The sequence below is a fragment of the Antedon mediterranea genome, chromosome 9 (assembly GCF_964355755.1).
Source record: "Antedon mediterranea chromosome 9, ecAntMedi1.1, whole genome shotgun sequence".
Classification (NCBI taxonomy): Eukaryota; Metazoa; Echinodermata; class Crinoidea; order Comatulida; family Antedonidae; genus Antedon; species Antedon mediterranea.
The window spans coordinates 21,701,897-21,716,265 of NC_092678.1; the positions used below are offsets into that span (position 1 = coordinate 21,701,897).

A 14,369-nucleotide genomic window follows, 5' to 3' on the forward strand; every position below is an offset into this window, starting at 1 on the left:
TCCAAATAGTGTTAAATAATAATACACTGACTTAAATTTAGTTGATCATTTTTACTTATTTGAAAATTTACCATTTGTACATAAAGTTCAAAATGTATTTAATTCTAATAATAAATCTAAAAGTTTAAATTCGAATCACTCTTGCGTGGCAAGAAGTAAACATTGCATTTTGAGAGAGTCATCGATGCACGTGTGTTTTTCTGTTATTTTGCTGAAAACAAAAACCAATGTACAACACATACTAAAACATTTTTATTTGTTATTAAGACATTTTTTGTATAGGTTAATAGCGTTGGTTAATTCAGGTCTGAACTAGGCCCTAGCTAGGCTAGTTTAGTAGGCATATATGATTAGTTTAAATATTACATTAGTTTAGGCTGCAATCAGACGCCACACAGCACAGGCTCAGTTATTATTGTTAGACGGCAATAGATGGCTGAAAGATAGGACGAAACGACCTGATTATATTATTATATGCCTATGATGCATAAACCGGAAAAACACAAAATAAACAAATGGGAATTTACTACTTTGTTAAAATATTAAACTGAATGAATATAATTTTTAATCTTATATGTCAAACATTATTAAAGAGCATAAATTGAATAAAATTCAACCAATACTTTTGTATACCCTTCTGATCTGTTCCAGGTTGTGTATTACATAATTTACATCAAGAACCATGCTGACGCCAGCCTTTGACATCACGCAGACTCATAACACTATTACCATATTGATCAAGGCAAGGTTTGCCAAGGTATCGGATGTTGAAATCGAGGTGGATGGAAAAGTTTTTAAATTCTATTCAAAACCATACTTTTTGAGGTATAATTAATTTATAATTGTGGTTAAGCTATACAATTTCAGGGGTTGGATCCAAGGGGGTACGGCCTGTCTCCCCTCCACCTAGATTTCGCAAATTGTAATGCAAAAGATAAGATATCAAATTATGCTCAGCCATTTTTAGGCCCTGGGCTATTTCAATATCTTGATGGATCCACCACTTAAAATATTATCTTTCACCTTTCAGATTAAATCTACCTGGAAGACTAGTTGAGGATGGTAGTGAGACTGCAAGTTATGATGTTGATGAAGGTACAATTAATATTATTAATTTAATAAATAATTCATAATAATAGTAACTGAAGTTCTATTATTAATGCATGGCTACCACACTTATTCAACTTGTTAGTGGCGGTTTCATCGCTGTTGGTTGACAACTGAATAAAATAAAATAAAAAAAATTTCAAATTATACTGTAATATTCCAGGAGCGTTCACAGTTGTAATTCCAAAGGCAACCAATGGTGAATATTTTGAAAGTCTAGGCATGCTGACCAAGCTCCTGGCACCAAGTGGTCAGACACACATTCAGGGAGCGTCTATTGAAGTTACAGGTTTGTTGATCATCTCTCCCAATACTGTACTAAACACACTAGCCTGGCCAAAAATGTGTACTTTTTCTTGTATTCTGATTGCATTTTGGACCTCAAGAACATTCTGGTCTGGTCTGATTTTCAGAGAGTTATGGAGACTTTAGTAATAATGTTCTGGAATGAAGAAAGTTGATTTGAATATTGAGTTGATATTCAAATAGTACTGTATTTTTAACCTCTGCACCATTTTATTTATAGATTCCTCTGGGTCTTGTGAGCCTAGTCGGACACTTGAAGATGATGAGGAGGAGGAGATTGATTGGCAGGTGATTCAAGCACCATATTTGGATGACGAGACCGTAACTGTTGGCAACGCTTGTTACGGCTTTGCCAATAAAAAGAGCGGTGTGTTTAATAGGCTGCAGGTTAGTGCAATTGTTATTACATATTACAGTACATTAAAAAAAAGTTGGGAGAAAATGTTCCAGCTAAGTGTTTCCAATTACTGTATATGGCCTGAATATAATCCCATACTCAAGTATAATCCCACCCCTAATTTTCATCAAATTCTGAACACAAAGCCCTCTGAAATTATACCACGCTATATATGGTAATATTTGATCTGGTGATAATATAATACCTTTTTTTTTTCAGGATGAACTTTGCGGGATTGTTGACGTTAAAGATCCAGATAATACAATGCCAATGAACAGAAAGAAATACAGAATGGAAGATGAAAAAGAACACTTTGACGAAGATCATTATCTGTGAGTCATAATATACATTAAAAATTATTCTGCTACCGAACCCATTCTAAAGTTCTACACTCACTCCCCAATTTGGAGAAAATGTTTTATATTTATACCAACTCCTCTTACTTGAGTCAATTTGTTGGACATTTGATAGCAGTATCGTTAACTATTTAATAAATTTGTGATTGTATCGTATCAAGATAGCTATTGTCATCAGAAATCTTATTTTTCAGAGCTGATCTATACGAAGATGAATGCATTCAGTGTTTACTAGCCTACAAGGCACCATGGGAAAGTGAATATACTGAAATGCAGAACAAACAAGGTCAAGAAGTTGATCAGACCAAGGACTCTGGCCAAGATAACCTGAGATCATCTGATAAAGAGCAAATCGGTAGGTTAGAGTTACTAATAATAATGTGTTTCAAATTTAAAATTTCCCAGTTTTTGCAGCAGCTTAACCTTTAGCCTAGGAAAGCTGGAATTTGCCTCTATACATGTTCATTGTGATCTATCTTGCCTGGCTAGCTCAAGTCTGGATAACCCCTTCCCCACTCTCAAAACTAATGAAAGGTGCCTTGGAAACAATAATCTTCTATGTTTGAATGTCTAAACAAATTCTTTGTATGACCACGGAGCCAAAAGAAAATATGTACAGTACACCAAGTTAAAAATAAACTCTGTTTTTTGTTTTCAGTTATTTTTTCCGATGACGAGAAGGAACAGATGAGAAAACTACCACGTCGAGAGATCTTACATGACAAAGAAAGTGATAGCGTTGCTCTGCTGTCATTAGTTGATATTTTATTTGCGTATGCATATAATTATAGGACAACAGAAGGTGATAACAATGTATGTATTACGTCACAGATTTAACAATATACGGTTTATCCGGTTTTTCCGCAAAAACCGACTTGAATTTAACATTGAATATTTTTGTCATTTATATTCAGGTGGAGTCGGCTTGGACCATCTGCAAGCTAAGCTCAACACTTAGTTGGATGAATTCATTTGCTTCTTTGCAAGACGTCGTTGAAGCCAGTTTTCGTAGGAGCATTTGCTACCCCCTCTACCGACACTGGAAACTATCCAGTAAAGTCCTAAATGATGTGAAAAAAGTATTTGTTTTAGGTAAAAAACATTTTATATCGAAGTGGATTATTTGTTTATTTTCCCCTGTATGGTTACATTGGATGAGTCAATTTCTATATTTGGAAGTAGACCCAAATATGGAAATCAATTTTAATTCAATTCAAAGCAACATTTATTTACTCCTTTCGTATAACTTTTTCCATTCCAATGATTGATTGTATATTTTAACACAGTTATATTATTTCGACATGTAAAATTTCAAGATAAATTTTTAAATATTTTGAGTATTTGTTTATGAATACAGTCAACTCTCCCAATACCGGACTCTCTAAAACCATACTTTTCTTGAGGTTCAAACGGTCCCAAATTCATTTTTACCATTAAAAACGCATTCTAGAATGCTCTCCAGAAAACGAGATATTATAGGCCAGCCCAAAGGTGGGAGAGTTGACTGTATAAAGGTCAACTCAGACAACATCTCTCTGAATACAATCCCGTCTTGTGATAGTTTTTAGGTCGTCGCAAGAACTTTAAACATGTTTATAGTTTCTCCCTACGAGACAACTTGACGTACGATACTGTCTGAGTTGGCCTTAAGAATTTGGTTTGTGTTGTAATAGGTCGAAGAAGGTTGTTGAAATGCTTGCTAGAGATACATCAATTGTTGTCTCATGATGATCCACGCTACATTCTAAATGAGTTGTATATCACAGACTACTGCCTGTGGATTCAGACGGTAAGCCAACGGAGGTTGGAATCGGTTGCCAAAGCTCTGAGGAAGGTGAGATTTAGATGTAAGGTAGAGAGTGTTCAAGTACCAAAAGGGGGTCCAGCAATGTTTTAAATTATTATTAAACTGTAATAGTAAAATAGGTTCTTATAAATCGCATACAAAAATCAAAATGGCCACTGGTAGTGCTTGTAAAAGTATGCTAAACAGCTTAAAAGTACAAAAACTGAGTATTATAATAGTAATGCCATTAATGTTTGATTTTAAGGTTAAAGTTCACAAGGATGACATTGGTTTTGACCTGGTGGAATTAGAACAAGCAGCTGAGTTGGTTTTGGAAGAAGAAGAAAACGAAGAAACGACCATTGAAGCCGACATACAGCAATATGGCTACCCAGAAATTCTTTATACTAATGCTAACTCTTCTGCCGTGGAGGAATCTGTGATTAAAACTGCTGAAGAAGAGATGAAACAATCCGAAAGTTTTGTTACTGAAAAATGTGGAGAGTCAGCAGAGGAAAGTGTAATTAATGGAATTGAAGAATTTGAACATTTATCTTTAAAAGATGAACATGAAGTTCTAAAAAATATTTCAATACATGACTCAAATGGTGTAGGAAAATTGCAAAAAAATGAAAGTAACATTGATAATGAGATAAAAAAGGAAGGTGGTAGAATGATTGATGTAACAGCCCAAGTTGTAGAACCATTGTCTGAATTATCTATAGCCTATGATGATACAGTAACTAAGCTAGACTCCAAAGATACAGACTCTTCAGATCCTGCTTTCATTGAGTGGATACACAAACCACCAGTTAAAAAGATTGAGATGTTTGAATAAAATAATTGCCTTAAAGATGTATTGTCCCCCAAAAACATGAAGATTAATTAAATCAGACTTTGAATAGGTTATTTTGTAGTTTACTGAATCACTTCAGTAGAAAAAAACGGGGAAAAAACATCGTTTTCACTTATAAAATGAGAAAATAAATGGTTAAATTCGACCAAAAAACCTATTGGCTGGCAGCCAATTTGACTATTTTTCCTTTAAATTATGTTTTTTTCAAATAAATAAATTTCTTTTCGATCCAATTTTTGGTCAAAACTATTATGTGATATTAAAATGGCATATTCAACAAAAAAATTAGAAAAAAACATATTTTTCAGGGGGACAATACATCTTTAAATGATACGATTTATATTATAACTTTGTACTGTATATTATGTATATATTGTATTATATACTGTATTAATATTTTGTCTATATCAACTAATATCTAAATTCTTCATTCGAATCATTCTACAAAATGATTTGCTGTCTTTTGGGCACAAAGTTTAGAAAACTGTGCAGTATTGTATGAATTGTCAAGCAAATAAAATACAATTATTAGTTAAACAGTCGGTTTAATAATTTGTTGTTTGCATGATGTAATCTCAACACGCCTATTTGAACTACAATTACTGTAAGATCAAATACCGTTGTTATGCATGATTTGCACAATTTGAATTCAAACTATTCAATGTTGTGTGCCTTTGTTTTGGCGGACTTGGCTTGCCATAAAGTTTCCTACGTGCAAATAGCCAATCGGAATCCGTATCCGTATGGTTTTTGAACTTGATCTTGATAAATCTACGTGGAGAAATAAGATTGTCTGGGTTATTTTTAGTCGTGAGGTATTTCTCATTTTGCGTTATTATAAAAAGGTAGGTCTATATATATGTTTAATTTATACTAGATACGTGTGTTAGAATTCAGGTAAATAACCGTGTGATAAATAGCCTGCTTGCTTGAGCTAGCTTAGCCAGGCTAGGCCTAAAATAGGCTAGTGGTAGTGGTATTCGCTCTCTAGCCTAGGTAGGCCTACCCTAGTTAGTAGTCGTAGTGTAGCACTAGGGCCTAGCCTAGGCCTACTACACACTACACAGGATCCCTACACAGTATGTGTCTCTTGCTAGGCCTAGTCTGTTCTAGTGTAGCCTATCTACAGGCCTAGGACCTACTAGATATTACAATTTGACATATTTATTGATTAAATGATTACTTTACAGATTCAATTCAGGCAATCAATCGAAACCAAAATGTCGTTGCAGTGGAATTTTGTTGCCGCTATTCTTTATTTTGAGATTTTTGTCGTGATACTATTCATGTTGCCATTTATTAAATCATACATGTAAGTAGTCTATATTATTAAATTACTTGACAAGAACCTTATAAAACTTTTTTTAATTGGTAATTTGTTTTAATTGTATAATTTATAAATGATTCTTTTCTTTTAGGTGGCAGAAAGTGTTCAGATCACGCTGGTTAAAAATATTGACGGATTATGCGCATATTTATTTCAAATTTCTTATGGTTATTCTTATTCTCCTCTTTCTTGGTAAGTTTAAGATTCTATTATAATGCACAGTGCTCAAGTTTTGTGCCCGAAAGCCTTCAAAATCAGAAATAAATGAACATTTATAAATTGTTGTATTGAATGTTTTTAGATGCAGTTCGTGAAGTCAGAAAATACTCCAATACCAAGGTGGACATCAACCTACCAGAGGCAGAAATCTCAATGAACATGAAGATGTTTAGGGCTCAGCGAAACCTCTACATATCTGGCTTTGCCTTTCTGCTTTTATTGTGAGTCTTTACTTGGTAAAATAGAATTGTTTGATAGCACCAACAAACGTTATCATTCATATATGTATGTACTTACAGAACATGCCTATTGAAATGCAAGACAATTGGTTCATTAATAACTTCACAAACAAAAAAAAGAATAATTTGTATTCTTAAACATGGGCCAAAATAATAATATTTTGCCAATTATGTTACTGATACCTGAGTGCTTCCATTTTGTTATTTGTTATTATAAATATTTAATGACTGTCTTGTAATGTAATAAATTTAGTTTGTTTATCAATTATTCATTATTATATATATTACCTCTATTCATGTTCATTTATTATTCATTAGTTAATATAATATTCATTAGGAATTAAGAATACAGAATTTATTTGATGAAATATTGGCTGCTCTATTTAACTCGGCTTGAGCAGTCAATATTTAAACTCATGAAATAGTCTCACTATCCAACTCATAAACATTCATTATTTGTATAATATTCATTCATTACATTATTTGAATGTTTATTAAATTTGAATATTCATTAACTCTAATGTTTATTATTGAATATTCATTAACTCTAATGTTGAATATTGATTGGGTCACATTAATTCTTAATGTCAGCTAGCAAGAATGAAATGGAATGTATTATGGTATCATCATTTGAATCATCCAGGCTCCACAACAAAATGATTGAGATCCTGAGATGATCTGATACCAGTGTTTTTTTTTGTGTGTGTGTGTTTGCCTTTTTTCTTTTTTTTTGCCTTTTTTATTTATTTTCTTATGTGATGCAATTGCTTTTGTAACTATGGAGATACGTTTCCGAAAAATAAAAGTAAAATGAAATGAATATTCATATTTATTATTAATTGTATAATTATTATATATATTATATATATATTTATCACTAATTTATCTCTATTCAATGTTGATAATTGCTGTTTCTTGTTTTCCAATAGTGTGCTGAATAGAATGAGCAAGTTGATTTCAAAAGAAGCCAGTCTAACAGCATCGAATGAAGCCTCATTGAAGCAGGCTCGAGGAGCATCTGAACAAGCTAAAAAGCTTATGGCCGAGATTGAAGAATTACAAAAGGTATAATCATTTTAAATAGCCTGAAAGTTTTGAGGGATTTCCCCGAATGGTTGTAAAATCAAAACGGTACTGGGTTTGGTCTTCTAGCGTTCCCGCTCCCAACTAGTCATCCATTCATAGAAGTTATAGTTGATTGAAAAGTTTTGTAAAGCTCTGTCTACATTATCAAACTTAATGTGACAAAAAATGTGATGTGCCCATATGGACATGATATCATATCACTACCATATTAAGGCATATCACTACCATATTTGGGCACATCAAACTTTTTTGTCAAACTAGTTTGATAGTATAGAGAGAGCTTTTGAAATAGAGTATAATATTTAAATCACATTGTCAATACACCCGTTTATGGCCTAAGATACACTTCTGCATGGTAAAAACATTGTACACAAAAAAATTTTTTTTTTTGTAGGAGGGCAAACGCAAACTGTCTCGATCAAACTCAATGGCTGATGTTGCCATGGCGGCGGTTGCTGACAGTGAGGTTACTAAAGAACTAAAAGCCACAAAAGAAGAAGTTACAAACTTAACAAATGGTATTTACCTAAAACATTTTTCAATTATATTCACAAGAATTGTAATGTTTTTTGTGGAACTACTGTGTATAACAAGGATTTCTTTTTTGTAAAAACCAAAAAATTATAAGCGAACTTACAGAACGTTTCGAAACCTGGAGTAACTTTGCGTCCGATGTGAGTAATTGGCCAGATGTTTGCCCTACTCTGGGCAAATAATTTGTACTTTGTTGAGGTATGAATGCCAGGCTAGTGATCTGGAGGTCGTGGGTTCGAGTCCCACCTTTGAGTAGCTTGCGAAAAAAAAGTTATTCTGAATGTACTTAGTATATATTTACAAGGCCAATAATATTTGGTTTTCGCAATCCAATTTCTTTTTTTTTAAGTGTTCAGTGGTTTTATTAACCAATCACACTTAGTATGGTTGTATAATTTGATATTTTATCAAGTTATTCATTATTGACAAAATTGATTATATTTTACAGAGTTGGAAATTGCTAAGCTAGATTTAAAAACATTCAAGAAACAGGCAGAAGGTGTTTCGACAGAGTATGACAGGCTGCTGGTTGAACATGCCAAGTTACAAGTAGGCCTAAATATTTTTATGTCCTCATTTATAGTTATAATAATATTTTTTTATTTATTAAGTTAATATAAATAAAAACAGTCAGTTTTTTGTTTTAAAAAGACATGGCTATTAAATATTTTAGGGTAGTTGGGGTGGGTGGGGGGAGGAAAAGCTCTAAAGCCTGTTTAGCCAAGCCTAGAAACAAGTTACATTATGTTAATTTATTGTGCGCATGCCGGGACATGATTCCTCACTCTATTCTTCAACATAGTTTGCTTGTTTCTGGGTCGCGGCAATGACCAATCATAAAGCAATACGAATGTCCTATGTTCTTCTAAAAAATGTTCCAAACCAATTTTCTTATTTCTTTAGAAACAATTGGAGACTCAAGATGGAGAATCAAAGAAGGAAAACTAACTGCTCATCAATATTCATAAGATTGATGCATATTCATAGGGTTGATGCATATTCATAAGGTTGATGCATATTCATATGCCTGTTTATCCCCTGCCTAAATCCACGCCTGGCCAGTGCGCGAGACATTAAATTAAAATTGTATATAGCGGCATCTATGTTATAATAACTCCAAATTTCAAAATAATGTTTTCTGAATATTTTTTATGGATGTGCCCTCATGTGCGAGACTCGCGCATTATGTGTGAGAGTTGGCAGGTGTATATATCATGGCAGAATAATTTACAATGTTATGCACGTTAGGTATTTAAATCTACACACTAAATAAACTTACATGATTAAATTTAACCCAATATAAATTAATTGCAATCATGTTTTGGTTTAGTAGTTTAATACTGTATACTATGGTATTTTCTTTACATTTAAATTATTTCTAACTTAATGGTTATTTTATAATTAGTACAGATTTTAGCTATTTAAATGATATGTTAATCCTCTATGTGATCTAGATGGCAATATAAAAAAAACAATATATTTAAATACCCACTCATGGCGCTATTTAAAAGAACAGAAACAGCAACTAGATACGAAATTTGTTGTGCACATACATTGATAAAATTGAGTAATATATTATTTTTAATAATATTTAATCATGTTCAAATAATCAGTAACAAATAATTATTGTTAATTAACATAGCTTAATGTATAATAATGGTATTTTTTAATTTAATATAAAGATTGATACATTTTCTTAATACATATTATTAGTATTTTCGGAATCATGTGTAGTGTTTTGGAAAAAATGAAAACAAGTTGTTTATGTACAATATAATTTTACCAAATACAAGTAATTTTTTTCAAAAGGTAAAACAAAAATACATGCTGAAATAAATAAAACAAATAGGTTTTTGTTTCTTTTTTCTGTTTATATCAACATTTTGTTTGTATTGAGCATAGATTAAATTAAAACATATTAAAACATTCCTCAATTAACTTCTTCGGTTAAAAAGTTATAAATGGTTTTAGAAAAATGTACAAAATAAAACGTTGATACAACTTGGTCACGTGATAATAATATTTTGATTAATCACGTGACGCACAGGGTCCCTTCGCGCACGTGATCTGTGACAACAGATGTGTCACGATGTTCAGGGAGATAGTGATGAAAGACAAAGCGGAAAAGAAGCGTTTATGAAAGAAAGAAGGGTAAGTTGATATCAAATGTGAATTTAAAGACAGTAATAAAGGATCTTATTATGTAGGGATTTATGCCTAGTAACTAGGCTAGCTAGTAAGATCACAGCCAGGCCAGCCAGAAAAAAGAGGCCGAGCCCAGCTGGCAGCCCCCACAACACACAGCCAGCACTCACTCAGCCCATGGAGTAAATGCTCAGCCTGACCAGCAGAGCAGAGAGTGTGTGGCACTTCATTCAGCAGAGGAGCAGCAGTGTGAAATATAGGCTAGGCTATATAATATAGTATTGGTTGCAAGGCATAAAGGCCTAAGGCTAATTAATGCTACTGTAAGAGCTTGCACAGCCTACATTATCAAGGTATAGAAATAATATGGCCTAGACCTAGGCCTACTACTAGTACTAAATGTTTCATAAATTTTAATTGATATCGATACAGATTAAATGCTACACAAATTGCTGAATGAATTACAATAAAATTGAATAAATAAAACGTCTTTCACACCTGCTCCAGCATGGTTCAGGTCCAGCAATTCAAATGTCAATGTTTCGTTTTCACATGGCTATGCGCATATCGATTGGTGCATAGCGTGGTGGAGCATTGTGAAAACGAGACATTGAACGTTCGATATGATTTTCCGGAACAGGTGTGAAAACTGTTGCTGCTGGCCCTTCATACATGTAATAATTTTTATTTATACAGTAGCGGAGTAGACGATAATTCAATACTGTATTCAAAACATTATTCTGAAAGCTGTCAGTGGAGGATGATCGAACGATTATTTAAAGTATTGATTATTGGCGATGGAACGGTTGGAAAAACTTCGTTTGTTGAACGCTATGTATCCAACCGATTTAGAGACGATTACAAAACAACAATTGGAGGTATTTATGACTTATTTAAATCTATATTTATCTACTATATGAGGAGAGGTGCGTCATTTGTCCGATATTGTCATCCATTATGAATACCATGACGCACCCATTTTGATGCATTGTGACCATATTGTTCAATTTGTTCATGATATGGTGTGATGTAAAGTGACGGAACATTGACACACCATTGTTCATTGATGTTACGTAGCATCTAGGTTTTTTGACGCACGCCTGCATCATATGTAAATGACGTATCCATGACGCACCTCACCTGGGGGTCGTATAGTTAGAGGGTCATACAATTGACATGTGCATACATTTTAAATATATACAGGTTATTTACTTCTGTTGGTAAATTACAAAATTAAGAGATATCAATGAAGGCATTTAACCATCCAATGATCTATTTGAATACCTTTTTTTTGTCACCCACCTTGTATTTTCTGTCAACGACCCTGAATCTAGTCACTGACCCTTGATATGCCCATTTTATTGTATCTAATAGCGTTTTCTGATTTCATTGAATTAAAGTTTACACTCTATTAACTATACAAAAAGGAAAACAAAAATCACTACTGCTAACTGCTACTAAAGCTAGTGATGATATTAAATATATAATGAGAAAATTAAATAAAAAAAAGACATATACAAATATTTTCCAGGATAGCCCAAATTACTATATATTACTGATAAGAGGTTATGAGGTCAATCGTTTGTGTTTGTTTCTATCTGTATTTGTTAGTTAGCAGGATTACTCAAAAAAGTTATTGCCTGATTTCCATAACATTTTAAAGCATGGTTTCATAGCTGTGTGGGAACATGTGATCCATTTATCATATGCCTAGGTGGATGTTTACGTTCTCTGAGTACCCTTTTAGTTTCCATTGTTTAATCAACAAATCATTTTGTAAAAACTTACTAATATTATCTATTTTATTTTATTGGCTTTTTAACCTTTATATTAATTTGAAAATAAAAATCTGTCAATAATAGAGATTTTTCAGAGTTGATATGTACTGGTACCTATGTTTAGAAAATATACCTCTTACCTTATGGTAGCCACCAATTCCTTCCATGATAAGAATTGATTAATGGCCTATAAACATACCTCTTACCTTATGGTAACCACCGATTCCTTCCTGATAAGAATTGATTAATGGCCTATAAACATACCTCTTACCTTATGGTAACCACCAATTCCTTCCATGATAAGAATGGATTGAAGGCCTATAAAGTTTCATTATGAGAAGTTAATTAGCTGGTATCCTTAAAATTCCATCATTTGTGGTACAAGCCAAGAAATATAGGGGTATGAGGTTTCAAACTATAATCCTATCCAATTTAATTTTATCAAATTTATTTATTTTTTTTCAGTAGACTTCGCTTTAAAAGTTCTTTCCTTAAATGACGATGAAACAATTCGGTTACAATTATGGGATATCGGTGGTGAGTATAATAAATTTATGTTTGTAACTATGTCACATTTATTAATCATGATGTGTAACTTAATTTAAAAGTATTTTTATATTCTTGTATGTAGTATGGTTTAAAACAAATGAAATATTTATTGATTAAAAAGTCTGAAAAATAAATATGAATTCTGAAACATTTTTTTGTGTGTAATATATTATTTTATGTATTGTATAAAAAAATTATAGGGTTTTTTTTTCAGGTCAGGAGCGTTACACCTCACTGACTCGTGTTTACTACAAGGACGCATCAGCATGCGTCATTATGTTTGATGTAACGATGCATAAAACGTTTAGCAGCGTCATGAAATGGAAGAACGATCTAGACTCAAAAGTATCGTTGAAGGACGGCTCGCCCCTTCCTTGTTTGCTTCTTGCCAATAAAGTATGTATCATTTTACTACCATATCTCCTCATATGACAATATCTGTCCTGTATCATAGGCTAATTCCATAATACACCATCCCATGTGTTTCACATGTGATGGCTTTATCATGGAAGGTTAGGTTAAGTTAGGGTCTATGATACATGGATACATCTCATGTGATGCTGTATTACAGAATTTGCCTTAGTATTTAACAAATTTAGATGCTGTCACCGACGATTGTTATTATTGATATCGGCACTTATATTTTTCTACTTTGTTTATGGTTCCATAGTGTGACCTTTCTCAAAACCGTGCGGTTTCGTCCAGCGATATTCAAGAACTTTCACAAAACAATGGGTTCATTGGCTGGAGTGAGATATCCGTCAAAGAGAGCTCTAACATAAGTGAATCGATGATGTAAGTATTGTTTACATTTGTATCAACAAAACCCACAATTATGTATTTATTAATTTTTTCGTCTTATGAAAATGTTTTCCTTTTGTTTTTAGGTTTCTAGTAGAAGAAATTTTAGCAAGAAACACACTGTCAGGCCAGCCAGGCTCAGTAGCAGACGAACTCACTGATAGCACCGGCAGGATTACCTTAACGCCAAATACATCCAAATCATCTGGTTTTTGTTGTCAACAATCTTGATAAATTTATGGCTAGTAAAACTCATTTTAAGTGTTGAGAAAATCTTGAATCTTTTATATTTAAACTTAGCAATCTGTCGACTTATTCAAAATATCACTACTTAATTTAATAGCTTATTCTTTCCATGTTCAGCTGTTACATCAAGGTTACTTACACTTTTCACTCTTACATCAAGTTTACTTGCAAGATTGGCTGTTACTTTATGTTTACTTACAAGCATAGCTGTTGCATCAACTTTACTTACATAATTATTATTAATTCTTAATGTTTAAAAAAAATTATAATGCTTTTGTAATTTAAATTTTCTATAAAATATTTGCTTGCTTGTTAGTTTCTTTTTTTAGATGGATTTCTATGCAAGATTTAAAAATTCTTGTCATCAATTCAGAGTCATAGAGTAGGCTTGTCTTTTTGCAAAATGAACACTACTGTTTATAATTCTAATTTACCAAATGTTACAAAGGTCAAAATTTAAAGGTCAGTAACATTGTAAGGTCATAATTTGAATACAGTATTTACACAGCATTTTGCATTATATTTTTACATATATTTTATTCTAAAAATATTTTTCAATTGTGTTTTGATGTGTCGGCATACTTCTTGTAAATTATAATTTTTTAAAAATAATTAGGATTTGATTTAATTTGTTTAA

The 14,369-nt window shown here is 32.5% G+C and overlaps 3 protein-coding genes across 5 annotated transcripts; all 3 read left to right on the plus strand.

The window, feature by feature from the left end:
- The first annotated feature begins 185 nt into the window (after positions 1-185).
- LOC140058407 (protein SHQ1 homolog) lies at positions 186-5,239 on the plus strand. 2 transcript variants are annotated; one of them, XM_072103997.1, is made up of 11 exons: positions 186-229; positions 652-825; positions 1,031-1,095; positions 1,271-1,396; positions 1,634-1,800; positions 2,030-2,142; positions 2,361-2,521; positions 2,825-2,979; positions 3,081-3,258; positions 3,840-4,000; positions 4,218-5,239. In XM_072103997.1, exons 2-11 carry the CDS (start codon positions 683-685, stop codon positions 4,788-4,790), a joined length of 1,842 nt encoding a protein of 613 aa, XP_071960098.1. In that variant the 5' UTR covers positions 186-229; positions 652-682; the 3' UTR covers positions 4,791-5,239. The 2 variants fall into 2 exon arrangements, with proteins under 2 accessions (XP_071960098.1, XP_071960099.1); XM_072103998.1 differs by lacking the exon at positions 186-229 and having other exon boundaries at positions 704-757; positions 4,218-5,238.
- Positions 5,240-5,536: 297 nt separating this feature from the next.
- LOC140058409 (B-cell receptor-associated protein 31-like) lies at positions 5,537-10,023 on the plus strand. The gene is made up of 8 exons (XM_072104001.1): positions 5,537-5,653; positions 5,999-6,120; positions 6,227-6,327; positions 6,437-6,575; positions 7,523-7,658; positions 8,074-8,197; positions 8,662-8,762; positions 9,117-10,023. Exons 1-8 carry the CDS (start codon positions 5,552-5,554, stop codon positions 9,159-9,161), a joined length of 870 nt encoding a protein of 289 aa, XP_071960102.1. The 5' UTR covers positions 5,537-5,551; the 3' UTR covers positions 9,162-10,023.
- Positions 10,024-10,275: 252 nt separating this feature from the next.
- On the plus strand, positions 10,276-13,719 carry LOC140058410 (ras-related protein Rab-7L1-like). 2 transcript variants are annotated; one of them, XM_072104002.1, is made up of 6 exons: positions 10,276-10,364; positions 11,055-11,236; positions 12,602-12,673; positions 12,900-13,081; positions 13,356-13,480; positions 13,573-13,719. In XM_072104002.1, exons 2-6 carry the CDS (start codon positions 11,119-11,121, stop codon positions 13,715-13,717), a joined length of 642 nt encoding a protein of 213 aa, XP_071960103.1. In that variant the 5' UTR covers positions 10,276-10,364; positions 11,055-11,118; the 3' UTR covers positions 13,718-13,719. The 2 variants fall into 2 exon arrangements, with proteins under 2 accessions (XP_071960103.1, XP_071960104.1); XM_072104003.1 differs by having other exon boundaries at positions 12,605-12,673.
- The last annotated feature ends 650 nt before the right edge of the window (positions 13,720-14,369 follow it).

Bases quoted from the DNA above. Each gene is read 5' to 3' on its own strand.
- LOC140058407 (XM_072103997.1), top strand. From the start codon at position 683: ATGCTGACGCCAGCCTTTGACATCACGCAGACTCATAACACTATTACC. The intron at 1,801-2,029 runs GTTAGTGCAATT...TTTTTTTTTCAG, and splicing joins GTGTGTTTAATAGGCTGCAG to GATGAACTTTGCGGGATTGT. The intron at 3,259-3,839 runs GTAAAAAACATT...GTGTTGTAATAG, and splicing joins GAAAAAAGTATTTGTTTTAG to GTCGAAGAAGGTTGTTGAAA.
- LOC140058409 (XM_072104001.1), top strand. From the start codon at position 5,552: ATGGTTTTTGAACTTGATCTTGATAAATCTACGTGGAGAAATAAGATT. The intron at 5,654-5,998 runs GTAGGTCTATAT...ATTACTTTACAG, and splicing joins TTTTGCGTTATTATAAAAAG to ATTCAATTCAGGCAATCAAT. The intron at 8,763-9,116 runs GTAGGCCTAAAT...TTATTTCTTTAG, and splicing joins TTGAACATGCCAAGTTACAA to AAACAATTGGAGACTCAAGA.
- LOC140058410 (XM_072104002.1), top strand. From the start codon at position 11,119: ATGATCGAACGATTATTTAAAGTATTGATTATTGGCGATGGAACGGTT. The intron at 12,674-12,899 runs GTGAGTATAATA...TTTTTTTTTCAG, and splicing joins ACAATTATGGGATATCGGTG to GTCAGGAGCGTTACACCTCA. The intron at 13,082-13,355 runs GTATGTATCATT...ATGGTTCCATAG, and splicing joins GTTTGCTTCTTGCCAATAAA to TGTGACCTTTCTCAAAACCG.